General features: G+C 49.8%; 1 protein-coding gene across 1 annotated transcript in view; it reads right to left on the reverse strand.

Annotated features, from left to right (window-relative positions):
- Window positions 1–14096: 14096 nt before the first annotated feature.
- The window catches only part of SH3PXD2B (SH3 and PX domains 2B), a 77617-nt gene continuing 69427 nt past the window's right edge, over window positions 14097–22286 (reverse strand). Inside the window, exons 12-13 of the mRNA XM_090288583.1 lie at window positions 21379–21504; window positions 14097–16137 (exon numbers count right to left, since the gene is read on the reverse strand). Of these exons, the coding sequence (XP_090144709.1) occupies window positions 14605–16137; window positions 21379–21504 (1659 nt within the window). The 3' untranslated portion in view covers window positions 14097–14604. The remainder of the gene's footprint in view (window positions 16138–21378; window positions 21505–22286) is intronic.

Raw genomic sequence — 22286 nt, forward strand, 5'->3', positions numbered from 1 at the left:
GAGACAGACGCATAAACACAGGATTACTGTGCACTGTGGTGTTACAGCAGCATTCTCTCTATATAAAGAATTCTTCCTAGGGAAGGCAGAGAGATGGGGAAACAGTGCAGGGATTAAGAAGCATAATTGGTAGGTACAAAATAGGGAGATGTTAAGAATAATATAGGAAAGGGTGGAGCCAGAGAACTTATATGCATGACGAATGGACATGAACTAAGGACGGGGGAGAGGATCGCTGTAGGGAAGCAGGGTACTGGGCAGAGGGGAGCAAAGGGAAAAAAAATGGGAAGAACTGTAACAACATAATAAAATATACTTTTTAAAAAAAAGGAATTGTTCCTTTTGTTTGCTTCCACACAAAGAGTTTTTTAAATCTTATACTTTAGTAGTGTTATGAAAAAAGGATCAAAGTGTGGTAGGCAGCAGTCCTGATGTGAGCAGAGCAAGGACCCTAGGCTACCTGGGGAAGGTCACCAGGATGGAAAATTCCTGGTATCTAGGAAAGGGCAAAACTCGACTGGGACTTCAGCCCCAGGGTGACTTTCCTCCCCCTTGTGTATTGCTGGTCATGAGGCTTGGGCCCTCCCCTGACCTTTCCTGCCTTGGCATGTCGCTAGTCACGCAGGAGAGACCTCCCCCTTAGCGGGGGAATGAACAATGAGGTCGGAGCAGAGCCCGTAAGCATTAAGGCCGTAGCACAATGAGATTCTGCCCCTTGTACATCTAGGCTTCAGCCCTTTCAGCTCCAGGCCCAGAAAACGCTCCCCACCCCACCCCCTCTCTGTCTCTTACCCCATCCTGTATTTCTGGGAATCTCCGCAGCTCATCCCCAATGGGCCATCTGGTTTGGATGGAAAATAAGCCCAATAGGTAGAGCACACCTAGAAAGAGAGGGTCTCCGAAAGGGCTTTGCCCTACTTGCCAGTGGGCAGGAGTGAGTACTCAGTTTCTCTTACTTGACTTACACAAGTTCCTCCAGGGCCCTGGGGCTAACTCGGAGCAGCCCATTAAAACCATTCCTTTGGTGTCTGCAGTTTTATCTTTAAAAATGCAGGCGAAAATATGTCATTGGTATTTAAATAAAAAAGAAAATGCAGGCGAGTTTTATATTCTACTGCACAGCATATCCCTGTTTGTTTCAATATGGACACGTGTAAAGTAGCCTACTGGTTAAATTGCTTTAATTCCTACTGCCAACTTTTTTCCCCCCGACAACCAATTTTTGGGTAAAAAAGAAGTTCCAGAAGCAGCTTTGGTATCTCTCAACACCCTGCTGCTGTGTGCTCCCGAGAAACCAGCCCTGGGTGATCCCGCCGCTTGCCCAATGCCTTCCAGAACAAACACAGAGTGTCTGGACGCTCTCCTCTGCCCACTGAGGGTGCTTATGGGAACCAGAGAGGCTGGTGGCAGAGAATGTCTGCCCGCTCAGCCCCAGGGCCTGGCACAATTAAGGGGATGGTTATGATTAAATAAGAAAACAGCATTTCCTTACTTGGGGATAAAACTTCTCTGTGAGAATGTTTAAATTTTGCATTTCCATTTTGGGGATATGTTTTAAAAGATGGGTAGGCATATGAATGCCAGCCTCAACAACTGTATTCTGTTAGCACGTCGAATCAGGGTCCCAGGCTAGTACTTTCAATATCACGGGATAAGGAGAAAAGAACCAAGGGTGACTTCGCACAGATTGTGGACTGAATGTTTGTGTCCCTTCAAAATTCCTATGTTGAAATCAAATCCCCAATGTGATATTTGGAGGCAAGGCCTTTAGGAGGTGATAAGGTCATGAGGGTGGGGCCCTCACAGAGGAGGCCAGATTTAAAAAAGAAAAAAAAAGAGGCCGAAGAGCCAGCCTGCTCTCTTTCCACCATGTGAGGATACAAGAAGTAAGCAAAGGAAAAAAAAAAAAAAAGAAGCGAGCAGTTTGCAACCCAGAGGAGGGCTCTCCCCCTAGAAGCCAGCCGCACTGGCACTCTGGTCTCAGACCTCCGACCTCCAAAACTGGGTGAAATCAATTTTTGTTGTGCATAAGCCACCCAGTCTATAGTACTTTGTTATAGGAGCCCAAACGGACCAAGACAGTATGTAAGCAATGCATTTGCACCAAAGGAGGGCCAAATGCAGCACAATGTGCTGCTCTAACAAAGGAGCCAAAGCTGTGTCATGGGGAAAGCACAGTCTTTTCCCTAAATGGTGCTGGGAAAACTGGGCAGCCGTGTGCAAACCGGTGAAACTGAACGGCTAGTTTACACTACACACAAAAAAATAATTCAAAATGGATTAAAGACTTGAATGTAAGACCTGAAACCTTAAAACTCCTGGAAGGAAACATAGGCAATAAACTCCATGGTATCATCTTGACAATGATTTTTTGGTATTTGATCAAAGCAAAAGCCAAAAAAAAAAAAAAAAAAAAAAAGTAAAAACAAACAAGGAGGACTACATTAAACTACAAAACTCCACAGCAAAGAAAAAAATCAACAAAAAGAAAAGATAATCTATCAGATGGGAGAGAATATTTCCAAATCATCCATCTAATAAGTTAATATCCAAAAATCATAAAGAATTCATATAACTCAAGATTTAAAAAAAAAAACAAAAAACCAACCCCAATCTGATTTAAAAATGGGCAGAAGGTGTGATAAGACATTTTTCCAAAAAAAGACGTACAGATGGCCAACATGTAAAGGTGCTCAGCATCACTAACCATCAGGGAAATGCAAATCAAAACAGCAGTGAGGTATCGCTTCACACCTGTCAGAATGGCTGTCATAAAAAAGACAAGCAATAGGTGTGGAGGATGTGGCGAAAAGGGAAGCACCACGCATGGTTGGTGAGAAGGTAACTTGGGGCAGCCATGGTGGAACACATTATGGAGTTTCCTCAAAAAATTAAACCTGGAATTACGCACCCTGCAATTCCACTTCTGGCGTTTATACCCAAAAGAATTAAAATCAGGGACTCAAATAGACATTTGTACACTCATGTTCACAGCACTATTCACAATAGCAGAAAGATGGAAGCAACCCAAGTGTCCATTCACGGATGAATAAGTAAATAAAATATGGTATAAATATACAATGGAGTATTATTCAGCCTTAAAAAAAAAGGATATTCTGAACTTCCGGCCAAGATTGAGGCATAGGTAGACATGCTGCATCTCCCTCCACAACCATAAAAAGGAATATAACTACCTCCAAACTAAAAACAACCAGAACTACCAACAAACAAAGATGTAAAGAAGTAACACTCTTCCAGACATGTAGGAGGGGTGGTGGCTGTGGTGGTGGCAGTGGCAGCAGCAAGGCACTGGCTGTGGCCAGGTGGCAGAAAGCACAGTCATGTATTATAAAAGCTGGGAGGGACACCTGGGGAGTGATCCCAGCCCCAGGCCAGACCGCACAGCTCACAGTTCCAGTGCTGGGGAAAAGAAAACCTCAGTACTTCTGACTGAAAACCAGTGGGGGGTAGGGGCAGTGAAAGAAACTGCTGGTCTTGCAGCAGAGTCTGTTTGTTTAGAGGGTACCCATGGTCCTAGAATGGCCACGGACCCACCCATTCTGGGAACCATGACCATAGCAACAGCTAGAGAGGTGCCAGTCCCATAGGGGAAGCAGGAGGAGTACCTGGAAAAGGGGCGAGTGCTGAGCAAGTGGCTTTATTCCCTCTCAGACCCCTCCCTAACATGTAGCACTGAACATGGTGAAACAGGTCATCCTGTACTGATCAGTACCTAAGGCTCCACCCCTTACAGTGTAACATGTATGACAGCTCTACCTAAGACACAGAGGCAAACACAGGAGCCTATCAAGTTGAGGAGACAGAGAAGTATGGCCCAAAAAGGGGAACGGATCAACGTTCCAGTGGAAGAACTAAGCAACAAGAAGATAGCCAATCTGTTAGGTTGAGTTCAAAACACTGGTAATAAAGATGCTCACAGACTTGACAGATATGCTTGAGTACAGCAAACGCAGAAGGGAACATGTGAAGGCTATGCTAAGTGAAACAAAGGAAAATCCACACAAAACTAATGATGAAGGGAAGGAAACTGGAGTTCAAATCAATGATTTGCAACACAAGGAAGAAATAAACAGTCAACTAGTACAGAATGAGGAAGCAAGAATTGAAAAAAAAAAATGAGGAGAGGCTTAGGAACCTCTGGGACAACTTTAAACGTGCCAACATTCAAACCATAGGGGTGCCATAAGAAGAGGAAGAGCAAGAAATTGAAAACTTACTTGAAAAAAAATAATGTAGGAAAACTTCCCTAATTTGGGGAAGGAAGTATACATACAAGTTCAGGCACAGAGAGTCCCAAACAAGCTAAACCCAAAGAGGACCACACCGAGACACATCATAATTGAGATGCCAAAGTTTAAAGATAAAGAGAGGATCTTAAAAGCAATAGGAGAAGAGTTACCTACAAAGGGGTTCCTCTAAGATTATCAGCTGATTTCTCAAAAGAAACTTTGCAGGCGAGAAGTATTTAAAGTGATGAAAAGCAAGGACATGCAACCAAGATTACTCTATCCAGCAAAGCTATCATTTAGAATGGAAGGGCAGATAAAGTGCTTCCCAGACAAGGTAAAGCTAAAGGAGTTCATCATCACCAAGCCCTTATTATATGAAATGTTAAAGAGATTTGTTTCAGAAAAAGAAGATCAAAATTGTGAACACTAAAATGACAACAAACTCACAACCATCACCAACTGAATCTAAAAAATAAGAACAAAATCCAACTAAGCAAACCAGAACAGAAACAGAATCATAGGTACGGGGGTCATTTGGAGGGTTATCAGCTGGGAGGGGGAAGGGGGAGAAATGGGGACATGGTGCAGGGACTAAGAGGCATAATCGGTTGGTACAAAATAGACAGGGGGAAGTTAAGAATAATACAGGAAAGGGTGATGCCAAAGAACTTACATGCACGACCCATGGACTTAAACTAAGAGGGTCAGATTTTTTGGAGGGAATTGGGTACTGGGTGGAGGGGAGCAAGGGGAAACAAAAATGGGACCACTGTAACAGCATAATCAATAACATACACTTTTTAAAAAGGGTATTCTGACACATGCTACAAAATGGATGAAGCTTGAAGGCACTAAGTGACGTCAGTCAGCCTCAAAAGAACAAACACTGTATGATTCCACTTAGATAAGGTACTGAGAGGAGTCAAATCCATAGAGGAAGTAGGAGCGCGGTTGCCAGGGGCTGGGGGAGGGGAAATGAGGCGTTGTTTAGTGAGCACCGTGTCTCAGCTGGGGACGATGGAAAGGTCCTAGAGAGGGTGGTGGTGGTGGGTGCGCAACCACGTGAAGGTGCTTACTGCAGCTAGACTGCACGCTTCAAGGGGTTGAAATGGTGAATTCTGCTATGCGTATTTTACCACAATAAAAAACACAGGGAAAATAGTTTAGCAAGTCCATATTCACAGCAGCAGAAGCGTGACCTGGCTCTCAGATCTCCTCCCAGCACACCGGTAGCCGCTGCTTACTTCCCTGGGCCCACAAGTGCTCTGTCAGGCACTCTGATCCTCCGACGAGGGACTTACAGGGGGCCTCCAAGGCCCGAGGTAAACACAGCGAGGGAAACCAGCCAATGTGCAGTGCTTTCGAACTGAAGACCAAGGGGGCCTGGTCAGTCTGCTGAAGCTCCGCAGACACACCATCCAAGTCAGTCCTCGATATACGTTGTGGGGCCCTACCTCAATTTAACACTGTGACGTTCTGAGTAACAATTAAACGGTCGGATCTACGATGGCATTTTCCAGAGTGCATTCCATGGGATGTTCATAAATGTTACCTGGGATGAGAGAACTCGGTGGTCACATACAGTTTGGAAACACTGGATTAAAGCAGGGTAACCAGCTTCTTTCCTGCAGAATTCTCAGAGACTTTAATGCGCAGTGTGTGACCCGGGTCCCCAAGGAGGGAGGCTTGGATGATACGCACACAGTGTTTGCCAACTGGATTTGACCACACAGCGCTTTGTCACGATCATGTGAGGGACTGATGTTCCATAAACACACTTTGGAAAAACTTGCATTTAGAGAAAAGCAATAAAATAGGAGATGAATATACACAGGCCAGGGGGTTGGCAAACTGTCGCCTTGGGGCCTAATCCCTCCAGCTGCCTGTTTTTGTACAGAGCTAAGAATGGGTTTTACATGCTAAATGGCTATGTTTGAAATAGTTATGCAAGTCCTTGCATAACCTTCTGGGTTTGCCTCTTGGCTCCCAAAGCCCAAAATATTTATTATCTGACTCTTTAAGAAGAAGTTTGCCAACTCCCGCATTAGGCAATGAAAATATTTGAAGACTATTAATTCTAGGGTGAATCATACATTATTTTTATTCACCTTCACACCTCTGTTGGAAGGACTTTCTCGTCCCCATTTTACAGAAGAGGATGCTACGTATCAGAGGTACAGAGAGTTACCAGAGCCAGAACTCACACCCAGCTCTGCGTAACCTCCAAGTCCGCAACTGTTCCTTTGTCAGTGGTTTACAAAGTGGGGTCCTTGCATCCTGGGGTGGCAGATAAGACTTTCCTCTGAAGCACGGTAAGCAATTAGATCTTTTAATTATACATTTTTTAGCTTATCCTTTAGACACTTCAGTTTTGTATATACATATTTTATTATGGTAAGTCAGCTAAAATGAGCCTAATCAGCAGCCAGTCATTTTTAAGGAGCCTAAGAAAGTACCCTCTTTTCTCCTCACCGGAGTTCAAAACTGAGCGAGACAGAGAGGGATCTGGGAGCCGGAGAACAAAATGTCATCTTTATTCTTGAGACAGCCACGGCTGCATCTGGCTCGGGTGAAGTGGCCTGTATCCCAGAATCAGACATACTCACTGACCCAGGCCCAGGCGCCCCTGAAAAGCACGGGACTCCTTTGGTGGGCACCCTTATAATCATGAAGCCTCCCTGTTAGGAGCTGGGTGGACAGTGTACTCCCTGAGGCCATATGACCCCACGCAGAGGAGATGGAGGGGCTGAGCTATGTGTGCCTGACTCCTGTTCTCCTAAATATCAGCCATCGAGATAATTTCCTCTTCTTTCCTAGGGAGACAGAGAGGGCTGGAGCATTGGTCTAATGAAGGGTCCCTCACATGAACGGGAGGCCAGGCATGCTGTGTAAAAAATTTCCCACCTAACAGTCTTGGACATGATATATTCATTTAGTAAACCTGAAAATTCTATCGATAGCACACAATGAAAAATGTCTGAAGAGCACTGTTCTATATACTATACCGTACAAATGTGTAGCCAACTTCCATACAGTTGAAAGGAATTAGGGAAAATGTAGTTTGTTGGAGGATCTGGGCATCCAGGGTCTTAAGAGATGAACCGGGGGCCTTATTTACTTGAATTTGAATGCTCAGAATACTACCATGAATTTACAAGTCTCTAAAGGAAAACTTGTTTGTGAGAGAACAAACCCCCTTCCTGGTGTATTCTCGGAGCAGTTTCCTACCTGTGGCTGTCTCCCAAGGGGAGATCCACTCAGATTTCTCCGAGTTAGACCAATAGCAAACAGGAACTTCAGAGAAGTACTGGGTGCTATGATGCTGTCGAAGTTAGCATTGAAGACTGGGTTGCACGCAGAGGGGTGTCACAGCTGGAGTGAGTGGAACTAATTAGTGGGATCAGCTAAGGGTGAGCGGGGAGAGTTACAGCTGGAATGAGTGGAACTAATTAATGGGATCAGCTACAGGTATGATTCAGAGAGAATCGAAGGTAGGGGTGAAATGTAAAATCTGACGTTTTCCAGGTTTATTAGTTTTCCGGCATGAAACCCTGCTCCTGCTAGATAGATGCTCTGTGAATGGCTTCATGGTCAGGTCCGTTTGAACAATACTGCACATTATTATATAATAGGCTTTGAGAAGGCCCGCCTTGAAGAAACTCTTTTTATCACCCAGCATTTATGAAACTAATGGGCCCACTGAACACTAATTTCAAAATATTTATTGATATTTGTTCTGGAAAACACACTTTGGAAAATGGTGAATGAAGATTACAGATTTGGGAGCTTCCAGGTCTTACAATGTAAGGGGTTTTGGAGTTACATACCCAAGTCCCTCCTCAGATTAGCCATGACCATGGGTAAACTTGGTCTCTCAGACTATTAATTTCCGTGAATAAAATGGGTATAATTCCTACCTGGATGTGTAGTGAAGATTAAGTAGGTATCTACAAGGTTCCCAGCCAATAGCATGTGCTCGACAAAAGTTAGACCTTTTCCTTAGTTAGAACTTAGGTTTTTGAAAGAGGAAGTGTTTTTTGAGGATGATCGTGAACCCAGGAAATAATGACATCAGGGTGAGATCTGTGCTTTGATTAGCATTTGGGAGGGGGCACAGTATGGGGTACAAGGCCATGCATAGGACCAGACGTGGCACTAGCTCTGGGAGACTTGACCCAGTGCCTTCACATGCAAAATGCAGGTGTGTACTTCTTCACGGAGAATTTTTAGGATGAAATAAAAGTGTACGTAGCATGGCCCACAGGTCTAGAACACAGCACATGCTCAGAAAATTAATGGCGACATTGATAATAGTAGTACGAAACACTTTTTCACACTCCAGACTATGCCAGGTGAGGTGCTGAGTCTGGCCATTTCCCAGAAATGGAACATGCACCCTACTTCCTCACAAAGGTTTTTTTTAAAGATGCAGACTCCTGCTGATTCCGACTTCCAGGGGACGCAGCCCAGGAAGGTACACTTTGACAGCTCCCTGGCTAATTCTTTTTTATTTTTAAAAAGTTATTTATTTACTTATTTTTAGAGGGGAAGGGAGGGAGAAAGACTGGGAGAGAGACATCAGTGCGTGGTTGCCTCTCGTGCATCCCCGACTGGGACCCGGCAGGCAACACAGGCATGCGCCCTGAATGGGAATCGAACCAGTGATCCCTTGGTTTGCAGGCCAGGGCTCAGTCCACTGACCCACAGCAGCCAGGGCTCCCTGTCTAATCCTTATGGTCACTAAAACCTCAGGGCCATTGACTGGGAAGCATGGGTAGCAAGAATGTGAGGAGCAGATGGACACTGAACTGGACGAGGGATGGACATTAAAGACCCTGGACTCAGAGTGGCCCCACAAATTCACCATGACCCTTTGGAGGCGGGTGTTGGCAGGTGTGTGGTGAGAGCTGGTGGTCGGTGCAGCACTCCTGGAAAAGTGTAAGGGGAACGATGGGCGCTGGTTCCAGGTGAGACCTGCAGGAAGGGGTTGGGAGGAGCGCCCCTGGGAACAGGTCAGGTCTGGTCCCTGACCACGTCCAGTCCCCATCCCTTCCCATCCCATGAGGCCCCAGGCCCTCTGCACCTGCCGGGGAAGCCCAGGCCATCGGCACTTGTAGTCTATGGCTAAATGCTCTTAGTTTGGGAGATCTGGGAGATCAGGGGGGCCTGAACCATGTGATTTTCCTTCCAGATGGGAACAGATATAATAGAGTATATGAATGACCAGTGCCCCTAAGCATGGTCTGCCAGAGGGCACTGCTTTCCTTATGATGTTTCCTCCAAGGGAGGATGAATAGTGGGTGTAACGCCCCTTCGCAGCTCTTCTGTTCAGGGGCTCTGCCGCTCCTATCCTTCTCTCCCTAGGAAGCTGGGTGGTGGTGTCATTTTGTTTAAAGACCGACCGGGAACCAAGAAGGCTCCACATCGGGGTTGGCTTGGTCTTGGCTCTGTCCTTGGGGAAGTAATAAGAGGTCAGGCAATGGCTTCCACCTCCAAGGAGCAGGCGGCTGGGCCAGTCCCTGCGGAGCCTCTGCCCTCCAGCACACACTCCTGCGTCGGCAGGCAGCAGCGAGGAGCTCAAGACTCCCTGGCCGTGTGAGGGTGGGCAGAGCTGAGAACAGGCGGGAGACACCCAGCTTTCCCTTGGCTTCCAGATGCCGTAGTTAAAAGAATCAAGGTGCACTGGGGCCCGAAGAGAAACGCCACTCGTGTTTCTGGGCAAGGCCCAGACATCAAAGCTCACACAGACGTCCGTTCTCTGATCTCAGAACTCCCAGCCGGGACGCCGGGACCCAAAGCTGGGCGTCCTTTCTTCAGCCAAAGCAAGTGCACAGACACTGCATCTTCCCAATGAAGCTTGAAACCAGTCAAGCACTTTTTTATTTAAAAAAAAGAGAAAAAGTCTAATGGTAAGTACATAGTCTATACATGCTACAGCTACCTGCTCATCTGCCCTCCCCCTCACATTATATATCCTCATGTATTTTTTTGTGTTAAAAGGAAACAAAAACCACCACCAGAATTTGTCTGTTTGCCGAGGGTACAGGGGTCTCCAGCATCATCCCGTGAGGGGACACAAGGTGGCGGGCCAATGCCGTCAGAGCCCACTGTTCCCGGAGGGATGCAAGAAATGGCCTACTTCCTTGGTGGCTCCCTGAAGCAGGACATGTGGGCTCAGGTGACCCCTGGAAGAGTGAAAGGGGCACCATTAACAATGACATGGGCACAAAGGCATAGATAGGCCCACACAGGGGTCAAATATGGACACCTTCACGGTCTTTAGAATCGCTCGTTGCTGGAACAAGCCTGGCGGGCACCCCCCTGGGTGAGTCTATAGAAGAACCCAAAGTGAAGGCTCCTGGCCGTGGCACTGGGTTTGGCTTCTTCTAGGAAACAGAGACTGAGCCCTCTCGTCCCTGAGTGGAACAAGGAAGGCCTCCCTTGGGGTAAAGAACATAAATGGGAAGGAACGTGGAATGCCGAAGCACGAGGAGAGGCTCAGTAACCTGCAGGGGAGCACCGGAAACCAGACATCACCCCACGGAGCTGGACGGTCACACCTGTGGGAAGGGTCCTCAGCGGGTGGTCCGTGAGTGGGCAGCCAACGCCTGTGGGGCCTCCTGGTTTTAACTCTGCAAAGTCAGAACCTCAGCCAAGTTCGAAGCAATTCTTCTAGGCTAAGGGAGGGCGCCCTGCACCCTCCAACCTCAGTGTGAGCCAGTGACCACTCATTCAGGCCACAGTTTGACACCAGGGGATGCACGCAATGGCTGTTTGAAGCAAAAGTCCTGAAGGATGGGTCTGGACAGCCAAGGGGGACAAGACTGCCATGCATGGCTAAGGCTGCTATGTGCCCACTGTCACAGTCCAAAGGGAAGGGCAAGGCTCCCAAGAGCAGGCACACCCAACACTTAAGAGACTCAGCACAATGGAAGGCGGGGAGCCAACCACAGGCCGTCTCATTCTTGACGTCAAGGTGCAGCTGTGTGAGGGCAGGAGCAAGTCCTTGTTAATACCACTCAGTGCTGGTACTTGGTACAGGCTGAATAATACTAGACGGTCCACGCCTCAGGTCCAAACTGAATATGGCGTTTGTCCTTCTCTGTTCCACCTGGTGACGAAATCCCAGTGGGCTCAGAAATGTTTTCAGGCCTAGGACGCAGCCTAAGAAATCGATGATGTGGCGAGGCTCCCAGTGTCGACTGCGAGGCTGACCTGGGCCCTCGTCATTCCTCTGGAGGTGACGGCATTACAGGTGGCTCCAGCTGGAGCCCACCTCTCCCCGAGTCCCAACCTGGAACAAGGACATGACCCCACCAAAAGACAAAGAACATATGAGTGAAAAATTTAAGCCAAGGCCTATTTTATCAATGGGTGGCCCTTAAACCTCAACATTGTCTGAAGATTTGGGGGCACCACCAGCTGTAGTTCTCCTCTAAGATGTAAGATAAAACAGAGGAAGTAAGTGGGGATGAGGAAAGCAGACAACCCCACCTTTGTCTGCCTTTCAGACTGGCATTCACTAGTGACCTAGTGACACGTGTAATCGTGGAGCGGTGGAGGAGAAACTCAAAGTCAGAGGAGGGTCACCTGCTTCCCTGGGAGTCCCAAGCATGTCTCACTGCTGACGGCACTGTGGGGACACCCCTGGATTCAAGTCTCAGCTTGGTCACTGGCACTATTTGGATAAAGCTAGGAATGGGGACCTCACCCCCTGAGCTTCGGCTTTCTCACTGCAGGTTGGGACTGATGCCATACACCTCACAGGCTTATCGTGGGGACGGAGTTAAAGGAGGGAGCGTGTTTGAACCCCGGTGACCTGGCAGAGCTTGGCGTGGGGGCTGTTCCTCAGGCCCAGGCCATTTCCACGGCCGTAACTCCAGGGGAGTTTTGCCTGCGCTCCGTCAATGGCTCAAAAATAGTGGCCACCGTCCTGGATGCTGTAAACCTAAGTCCACAGGCAAGGACAGCGAGGGAGAGCCATTGCCACCAAGAGCCCCAACTCCCAGGCGCCTGGGGAAGTGACCACCGCTGTGGCAATGAACTCGAGAGAGGTGTGCTCAGGACACAGTGTATCCCGAGGAAGAAGTGAACAGAGAGGAACGTGGCTTCAGTACCTTCAGTTCCCATCAGGATAATAACAATAACAACAACAACAATAATAATAATAAAAGGCAAGTTCTTTCATTTGCAGGAAAATGGTCTGGCCAGAGAAAGGAGGAAGCAGTCCCTTCCCACCCAGCTGATCCCAGGAGGAGGGAACGAGATCCAAGTCAAACCCCTCTGGCAAATCAGCAAACACCCTGCCAGGCAGGGAGCCGCACACAGCCTGGTCTACACAGCCCCTAGCACATGGTAGGCACTCACAGAATACTTGGAAATGTCGATAAAAGCAGAAAGTGACTCAGAAAAAGAAATTTTTGTTTTGCCTTTTGAAATGTATGAGTCAAACCCTAACAGCTTCATAAAAGCGGTTTAAGCCAAAGTGGATCACTCAGGAAAACATGCTACGGGACCTCCCCCTGAGTGAGGGGACGGTGAAGAGGTGGGTGGCCCTGCTCCAGGCACCTCTGCCTTCCCCCCAGGGGTCTGGGCATAGGGCCAAGGGGTGAGCAGGTGCAGTGAGGAGCACTTGAGGGCCCGGCCCCAAGGTTCTCGGGGACAGGTCTTACAGACTGACTGAATGAATAGGAGGTACTGTAGGCCTGAGGGAGCTCCTTCTCCTGCAGAAATACCCAGAGGTCATGTGATGGGGGTTGGAGGAGGGGAGAGGACCTTTGGCATTGCAGGTGGACAGCAAGCATCCCCAGGAAAGCTGATTTTGTGGTTCCAAAAGCACTGCAGCCAATGGACCCTCTGAATGGGAGACTCTGGGGCCGGACAGGGCCACTTCGTCTTCTCCTGCAGGGCAGGGCAGGATGGGGAGGGGTGCGGCCCGCTCACCCCCAGACGGCCTGGTGCTCAGGCAGAAGCTCCGGTCTGGGAGGTGGCAACCCGGGGTCCTGGTTCTAGTTCTGGACGTGACCGTGACTCTAGGTGAACCGCACCATCACAATGGGTGGGAAGGCTGCCCTAGGTCCCTGCAGTGAGACAGAGAGGGCGAGTGCCCAGGGACCATGAACTATGAAAGCCAGAGAAGAGCAGAAGCAGCAGCAGAGAGTGACAGGAGGTGTCGGCCTGGCCCTTGGGTCCCTGTCCCCTGAGGGGGCCACTGCTTGTTACGCTCAGCTTGATGGAGACCCAGTAGCTGCTGCTGGAGCCACCAGGGTCCCTGGAGGCTGGCATGAGAGACCACCTCAGCTCCCTTGGTGCCATCAGCTCTCTCGCTCTGGGACACCAGCGCAGGAGCAAAAAACGGGGCTCTGGCACCCACACTTCTCCCTCCCGCTGCCTGGTCTGCCCCTTCCAGGGTGAAGGGCACAGGCTCAGAAGTCGGGCCAGCCTGGATTCAAATCCTCTCCCCTCCTCTTCCTAGCCAGGTGCCTCGGGCACCCTGAGCGGAGTTTCCTCATCTCTAGAACGCGTGTTCTATGACAAGAGAGGTGGCTGTGACCATGAATGTCAAGTGCCGCCTACGGACCCTGGCACTGACTAGCTACTCAGCAGAGGCGCGCTCCTCCAGGAGCGTGGCTTATGAACGGTCCCCCTTTTCAAACAAACATTGAGATTCATGCTCCATCTCGACAGTGAAATGCCCCAGGGTGGGGCGGGGGTTGTCCAGGCTGGACCTTCAGGGCTGGTCAGGCTCCCAGGACAGAGGATGGGAGGCAGGATGGCCGAGGGGACCTCCGGGCCCACGAGTGGGCCAGCTGCATCTGGCCTGAGGCCTTGGAGAGGACACCCCCCGCCCTGGGATTGGCCACAGAGCCCACTTCTACAGTGTGAAGTCCTTCCTGGTGCCAGGCGTTTTGGAAACTGGGTGAATCAAGTCACTGGGCTTTTAGAGACATGGAGAAGTTCACAGACCAGATAAGGTGCCAGGGGGCTGCCCCTTCCTACGCTGGGTCCAGGCGACGAGAAATCCTCCCCGCAGTGTCTCCAGATGGTGGGTTCTGGTCCTGGTGGCCTTGAAGAGTCACAGTTCCACTGCCGGGCGGGCAGGGAAGCTCAGTGTGAAGGCCACCGGCCTCAAGGCAGAGCCTGTGAGTGGAGAGGAAGCAAGCGTGTGGCCTCTGAGCCTCCAGGGGCTGCCGCGGTGGGATGTCCAAGTCCGCCTGCGGGGAAGGAAGAAGCCACAGTTCTCCGGAGCCTGCCTTCCCTCAAAGCTGCATGGAGAACGATAAATTAAGAGGCATATTAAATATGTGGGCAAAACCAGCAGGGGACACAGGCCATCCGCCGGGGAGGGAGGAGGCTAGGGCTTCTTTCTGAGATAGTTGGAAGGAATCCACCCTTCCCAGGAGGGCGCCCCGCTGAGGACCTGGCAGAACCACCAGCCACTGCTGTTCTTCTCCCGGACCTCGAACACTGTCCCCTCCTGGAAGCTGCTCGCGTCTTCATCTCCTTCAAAGTTGGCCACGGCCACGTACAAGTCCTTCGGGCTGCTGGCACTGGGGCAGGGGGTCGCGGCCGCTCTCTCCCTGTTTTCTCCGATCTTGCCCACCATCCGCGGCCCCAGCCCGCCTTTGCCTTGATGGTCATCTTGCCCCCCTGAGGAGTTGGAGAGAAAAGGCCTGGCTTTCGGAGGGACCAGCAGGGCCCGGCCCGGGGAAGGAGCTGCCCTGCCTTCGCCGGCATCCCGCTGCGGCCCTCGGGCCTCTGGGATCGGCCGGGCTGAGGTTTTCTTCGGGGGCGGTGGTCTGCGGGGTGGGATCATGGGTCGCTGCTGGGGAGCCTCTTGGAGAGGTGCGGGCACATTCTTAGGCACAGGATCCGTGGCCTTGGCTGGCCTCGGCGGAGCTCTGCAGGGTATCTCCTTGGGGCTGAGTCCGTCCTGTTTGCCTGTCCAGTCCTGTGCACGACCAGGCCCATCTCCTGGGGGGACGCTGCGGCTGAAGGCCACGTCCTGGCCCCCGACAGCCTGGGGGCTGCTCTCTCCATCCAACAAGGACTTCTCTTGGGACTTGGCAGGCCTGAGCTTGCTCCTGAGGTTGCAGATGTCCACTTGGTCTTCGCCCTGAGGTGGCTCTGTCCTGGGGGAAGGGGCTGGTTTTGGCCTCACCTGAGGTTTGGACTTTAAGAAGGGATTCTGGGGGACAGCTTCTGGTTTCTCCTCCGGGGGGTCGGCTTTGGGTTTGGAGATGGGCCGGAGGTTGGGCTTCTTCACTTCCTTGGCCAATACTTTATGGCCACATTCCAGCCCCATCTCATTTTTCAATTGGAACAACTTGCTTTTGTCAGGTTTGGGCTCTGGCCTCCGACCGTCGCGGGCCGGGGGGTTGTGTTTAGCTGGAATCATTGGCAAAAGCATGCCGGGAGGCTTGGGTGGGGAGCCCCTGAGCTGCTCCGTCCTCTGCCGCTCCCGCTCCTGCAGCTCCCCTTCCGACTTGATGATGGATTCTTTCCGGGGAGGGAGGCTGGGCTTCTCCTCCAGGTCGCGGTCCGAGATCTCCTCGTAGCCCGCACACGACGTGTCTGAAGACGCCTTTCTCAGGACCTCCTTACCGCCCTTCCAGTCTTTGGACCATGGGACCCCAGAGTCCACGGCCCCGAGCGGTGCGTCGGGCAGGGGCCGAGAGGGGCCACTGGCCTCACTGCCCGCGTTGTTCTCCATCACGGCTGCATCCCCCAGCCGGAGCTGCGTCACCTCGCTGGGCAAGGGGGCCAGAAAGTTGGGTCTCGAGGCATTGCTGGTCTTCTTATACTTGTCGATGAAGGTTGCTGGGGCCCATCCTTCCTTATCTTCAATCTGAATGTACCACCAGCCACTCAAGTTCTTCTCGATCACCTGAACAGGAGGACAGAGGAAAGTACTTAGTAGGTTAGGATTCCAGAGCCAGTGGACCAGGACACCGTAGGAGACCCACATGCATCTGAGTTCCAGAAGCAGGGATTTGCGCTCAGAGGGCCCAGACAACATGTCTGGTGGACCAGCCATGGAGACTGCCATGTACAGGAAAATCTCATATGGGGGATAGGTACTTGTCTCTAACTTCGGATTTTCCCAGAAGCAGTCTCGGACACCTGGACTTGGGGATAGGTAGTTCACATGAGAGATGGCTTCACGAAGTGACAAGTGAGGGAACGGGGAGTGTGAGGCCCTATTATGAGCTTAATCCACCAGGGACCCACCAAGAGACCATGAAGAATCAGACTGTCCCACTGCGGGTGGAGACATTTGCCTCTGGACTTAAGAGTTCTGCCCCGACCCAGGTTATTAACTCCTCCCTTTCTGGGCAGTGCAGTCAGGCTACATAGGAGATGGGAAGCTGTCGGCTGCGGGGACCTGTAGCAGCTGCAGGTCACCTCAGATGGGTGAGGCTGCAGGGTGGGCCCCCATCGGTGTCCGCTACAGTTCTGAAGAAGGACAGGTGAAACCCGCATACAGCCCACACTGGCCCTGGTTGCTGAGCCTTTGGTTGCATACCAGATCAAGTGGTTGGCTGGTGCTTGCAAGCCTTGCTGGGTGAGAAATGCGTATCCTTAAACGTGCGAATCACACTCCGCTCAAGTTTACATACAGGGGAACTGATGTAGAAGGAGGGAAAACAAGCTTTCCTCTCATTGCCTTCTCCCTCTGGGATACACACCCACCGAACGGAACAGTGGGTAGAATCACCCACGCCATTTAAGACGCTGTTACCTGTTGCCTTTCATTCAGTACCGTATGTCTAAATTCACACAGGTGAAAGGGATGCATGCTGCATGCTATGAGCTGAACTGTATCCGCCCAAAAGTACCGTGTTGAAGCCCTTACTGCTGTACCTTAGAATGTGGTTCCATTCGGAGATCGAGGCTTTGAAGAGGTAATTGAGTTAAAGGGGCCCATTAAGGCGAGCCCTAATCCTGCATGGAAGAGATCAGGACTCAAGAATTAACATACAGGATGAGGGACAACCATGCGAGAACACAGGGAGAAGACGGCCATCTACTAGCCAGGGTGAGAAGCTCCAGGAGAAACCCGCCCTGCCGACACTTTGAACTTGGACTTCCAGCCTGCAGAACTGCGAGGAAATAAGTCCCTGTTGTTTAAGCCACACAGTCGGTGGTCCTTTGGGTTGGCAGCCTGAGCTAATTAATACCCGCAGTTCTCTGGCAGGCTCTGTGCATAGGCGATCTGATTAATGCTCACAACAGCCCCATGAGGTCAACCTCCATTTGACAGAAGCAGAACCGAGCCTCAAGAGCGCTGAGGACTCTCAGAGAGAGGGTCAGGGGAGTCAGCGGTGGAGGTGGGAGTCAAAGGCAGGCTGGTGGGCTCTACAGCCTGAGCCTTTTCCACTCTCTGACCCTGTCCCAAAAAGGGGGCCCTGCTTGGGGAGGAGCTGGGCCTGGGATGACAAAATGCTGGGGGCAAAGAGGGCTGCGGGCCTAGTTCTGCTGCTGTGCTCTGCGCCCAGATCAGAGAGGAATGGGGGGCACAGAGCCGGTGCAGGAGGCAGAGGCTAGGCTCCGGGGCCTGTAGTCCTGGGTTCTCGTTTTGCCTTCCCCACGTACGGTTTGAATGGCCCTGCACAGACCACATTCCCGAGATTCCGCAGCACAAAAAAGAGATAATAGTAAAAAAGATGACGCACGTGCAGGTTTTCCTGATGATCACACAAGCCAAGACAGATGCCGAAAGGTAAATGTTACCTATTATTAACTTACAGCAGAGATTACTGAGAGAGCAGGACACACGTGACAGGCATATACCTAAGTCCCACTGGACTCTCTCCAGGAAAGGGCATGAGAAATGTAAGCCCTTCACCTGAAGGTGACTAGCATCTCATCAACACTTGGTAGCTATGGTAACAATTAAGGTGATTCTGGGCATACAAGTCATTGTGGGCACATCCATGAATTCAACAATTCTAATACTAAGTATGAACAAGAATCAAAACGAAATATATCAGTGAGGCTTTACTAAACTTACACACTCTGCAAAGTATTATGGCAGAAGCTCTAAACACTTGTGTTATTAATCACAACGTATGGGAGTTTTCATTTATTAGAGAGAAGCTAAGAGCTATTAGGAATAAAAGCAAATGCAAAACCAAAAGAATGAGGAGAAAGCAAAAGAGCCTGGGCTTGAAAACCAAACAGACCTGGGTTCAAATCCCAGCTCCACCACTTACTACGTATGTAACCTGGAGCAATTCACATAACCTCGCTTTGGGTCAGGTACAGCTGTAAGATAGGCCGAAGACAGTGACTTCTCGGGACTCTGATTAGTCACCAAGTATGTAAGGTACCTGGTGCAGAGAGATATCATCACCATCATTAAACATGTTATAAAGATGCACAGACTAGGCAAGGAATTAGGTGGGCTAATAGCCCCATTCTAATATCTATAACACTGTAGCTCCATTAATGAATACTGAAGGCTAATGTGTTGTTGAAATGAACCAGGAAGCAAAACTGGAGAAGAGGAAAATTAAGTATACAAAATTTATCACAAGAAAACAATACTTCACTTCTGGTCAAGACAGCTGTGAAGGCAGATATGGCTCACCTCCTCCCACAACCACATCAAAATTACAACTAAAACCTAGAACAACCATCATTGGACATCAAACTGAATGGAAGTCTGACAGCTGCAGAATTAAAGAAACCACATCCACCCAGACTGGCAGGAGGGGCACAGGCACAGAACGAAATGGCCCCACACCCATGTGTGGTAGAATAAAATTCGGGAGGGCTATCTCAGCAGTGAGGAGTCCCAGTCCCACCCCAGCCCCCCACCCCACCCCCCAACCCCGCCCAGGGTTCTAGTGCCAGGAAGGTAAGTCCTCACAGCTGCTGGCTGCGTAACCCAGTGGGGATTGAGTCAGTGGAAGAAATTGTTAGAGCCCCAAAGGTTCCTCTTAGAGCACCCACACACAGACTCACCCGCTCAGACTCACTCCCTCTGAGCTCTAGCACTGGGGTAACAGCTTGAAAGGCACCAGTGGCTTACTGGGAGGAACTGAAATGCCTGCCATCAAGGCGAGCAGAGGCCATGGTCCCTTTCCTGGACCCTCCCCCCATATAGCCATAGAGCCAGCAAGCTGGTGCTACATCTGAGACTCCATCGACCTGGCTGACACTGTTTGACCCGCCTTGGAGATCCCCAGAGATTCCCCCCAATCCAACTTACGGGCCCACCCAAGCTGCTTTTCCATATGAATGGCTGGTCTTGGCTCATGCTTCACAACTTCTTAAATCCTCTCAATTAAGCAACAGCCGGCCTCAGTGAGCCCCAGGCCCGGCACTAGCAGCAGCCAGCCTAGATTCACAGCTTGGCTCTGCCTGGGAATCTCCAAACCCAGCATAAGTAGTAGCCATCTCAGATTGCTATACAGCTTAGGCAGGGTGGCCCTGGGAAAAACACAGGTGGGGGCTGACCTTGCCCTGCACCACCTGGGAAACCCCAGGGTCAGCACACCCACGGGACAACTATGTCAGAGCACCACCACCCTGCCCCTGCTCAGCTGACCCTCCACGGAGGGTGGAGGTTGGTGGTCAGTGGTCACAGCCAGTCCTTGCAGCTGACTGGCCTGGGTAAGTCCCTCCCATTGACCTGCCAACAGCAACCAAGGCTCAACTACAAGAGGAGGGTGTACTCAGCGCACACAAAGGGCACATATTGTGTACCCACCTTGGGTGAAAGGGGAGCTGTACCACTGGGCCCTATAGGACACCCACTACATTAGGCCATGCTACCAATATGCAGAGTCAAAGCAGCTCTATTTTATACATAGAAACAACACAGGGAGGCTGCCGAAAACAAGGAGAAAAAGAAACATGGCCCAAATGAAAGAACAGATGAAAACTCTGGAAAAAAGAGCTAAATGAAATGGAGATAAGCAATCTATCAGATGCAGAGTTCAAAACATTGGTTAGCAGGATGCTCAAGGAACTTAGTGAGGACCTCAACAGCATGAAAACGATCGTCAGAAATGAAGGATTCACTAACTGAAAAAAAGAACCATTTATAGGGAATCAGTAGTAGAGTGGATGAAGCTGAGGATCAAATCAATGATTTGGAATATAAGGAAGCAAAGAACAACCAACTAAAACAACAACAAGAAAAAAGAATTAAAAAAAAAAATTAGGATGGTATAAGCAGCCTCTGGGATAACTTCATGCGGTCCAACATTTGCCTCATAGGGGTGCCAGAAGGAGAAGAGAAGGAGCAAGCCACTGGAAATCTATCTGAAAAAGTAATGAAAGAAAACTTCCTTAATTTGTTGAAGGAAATAAGACATCAAGGTCCAGGAAGCACAGAAAGTCCCAAACAAGATGGATGCAACATGGCCCACGCCAATATACATCATAATTAAAATGCCAAAGGTTAAAGATAAAGAGAGACTCTTAAAAGCAGCAAGAGAAAAGAAGTTAGTGACCTACAGGGCAGTTCTCACAAGACTGTCAGCTGATTTCCCAAAAGGAACTCTGCAGGCAAGAAGGGACTGGCAAGAAATATTCAAAGTAATGAAAGGCAAGGACCTACAGCCAAGACTGCTCTACTAAGTGATTATGATATGAAATGTTAAAGGAACTTATTTAAGAAAAAAAAATCAAAACTATGAACCATAAAATGGCAGTAAATACATATCTATCAACAACTGAATCTAAAAAACAAACTAAGTAAACAAGAGCAGAGACAGAATCATGAATATGAAGGTGTTTTGATGGTTGCCGGATGGGAGGGGACATGGGGGATGGTTGCAGAGGGGAGGGGACTAAGAAGTACAAACAGGTAGTCACAGAATAGCCATGGGGATGTAAAGTACATTTAGGAAATGGAGCAGCCAAAGAACTTATATTCATGACCCGTGGACATGAACAATGGTGGGGGTGTGGGAGGTGCTGGGTGGAGGGGCACAAAGGGGGAAAAATCAGGACAACTGTAATAGCATAATCAATAAAATATAATTTTTTTAAAAAAGAGAGAACAATACTTGGTTAAGCCAAAAGCCATATAATGCTATTAACCAATGTTACCACAATAAATTTTTTTTAAAAAAGGATCTCAGGTAGGCAAAAAGACAGCAGGTCCGCTCACCTCGACCTTCAGGCCTGCCTGGAAGCTGATGCCATCGGGGATGGTTGTCTGGAATTCAGCAATGGTGTAGTACTCTTCCTCCACTTGGGGTGGGATGGGGGGCTTGGGCAGGTTGAGACCTCGAGGCTGGTAGGATTAAACAGAGTGCTCAGTCCAATGGAAGTCCATTACGATGGCATTGAAAGGGGGGAATGGGAGGTGCAAAGGGACTGGGGCGCAAGATCATCCTCACAGGGGTGCTGCTGAACCCATGGGACAAAACAAAGAGGACCCCTCAGATCACTGCCTCCTCGATGAGTTATTGGCCCTTCAGCTTTAGAGCGAAAAGAAGAAACATTTGCCTATAATCATGAAACTTTGAGGCAAGACAATGTTCTTCTCTGAACTTAAGAGGCAGCGAGGGTTGTGGGAAGAACACAGGTTTGCAAGGTAGACCCATCTGGGTTAGAAACACTGAGTATGTGTGTGGCTGGGGAGCCTCAGTTCCGTCTCCTGTGGGACGCAGATCATAAAAGCATCTACCTGGCAGGGTCACCATAAGCCCCACCTAAGTAAAGGCAGCGACCCACGCAGCACACTGCATGGCACCCAGCAGGTGCTCACTAAATGGCAAACAGTAAAAAAAGATGACCCATTTTTCAATGTATTGATTAGAAAGGCACCAAAAGAATTAAAAGTGTATGAAAGGAAAATACCAGAATGGCACCACAGATGATTTTTGTGCCTCATCCCAGTTCCGGTTGCAGGCCCCCTTATTTGAGAAGGCCGACCTAAGACAAAGGGAAGCAGGCTCAGGAAGCAGAGGACACATCCCAAGGCCTTGGTGTCACAAAGCCACAGGCAACTTGTTATTCCACCTGTTCACGGGACTAGCGCCTGTCTGGCCTGCTTCATGAGGTCACCATGTG

The sequence above is a fragment of the Furipterus horrens genome, unplaced genomic scaffold (assembly GCF_987537825.1).
Source record: "Furipterus horrens unplaced genomic scaffold, mFurHor1.1.pri manual_scaffold_10, whole genome shotgun sequence".
In the NCBI taxonomy this organism is placed as follows: Eukaryota; Metazoa; Chordata; class Mammalia; order Chiroptera; family Furipteridae; genus Furipterus; species Furipterus horrens.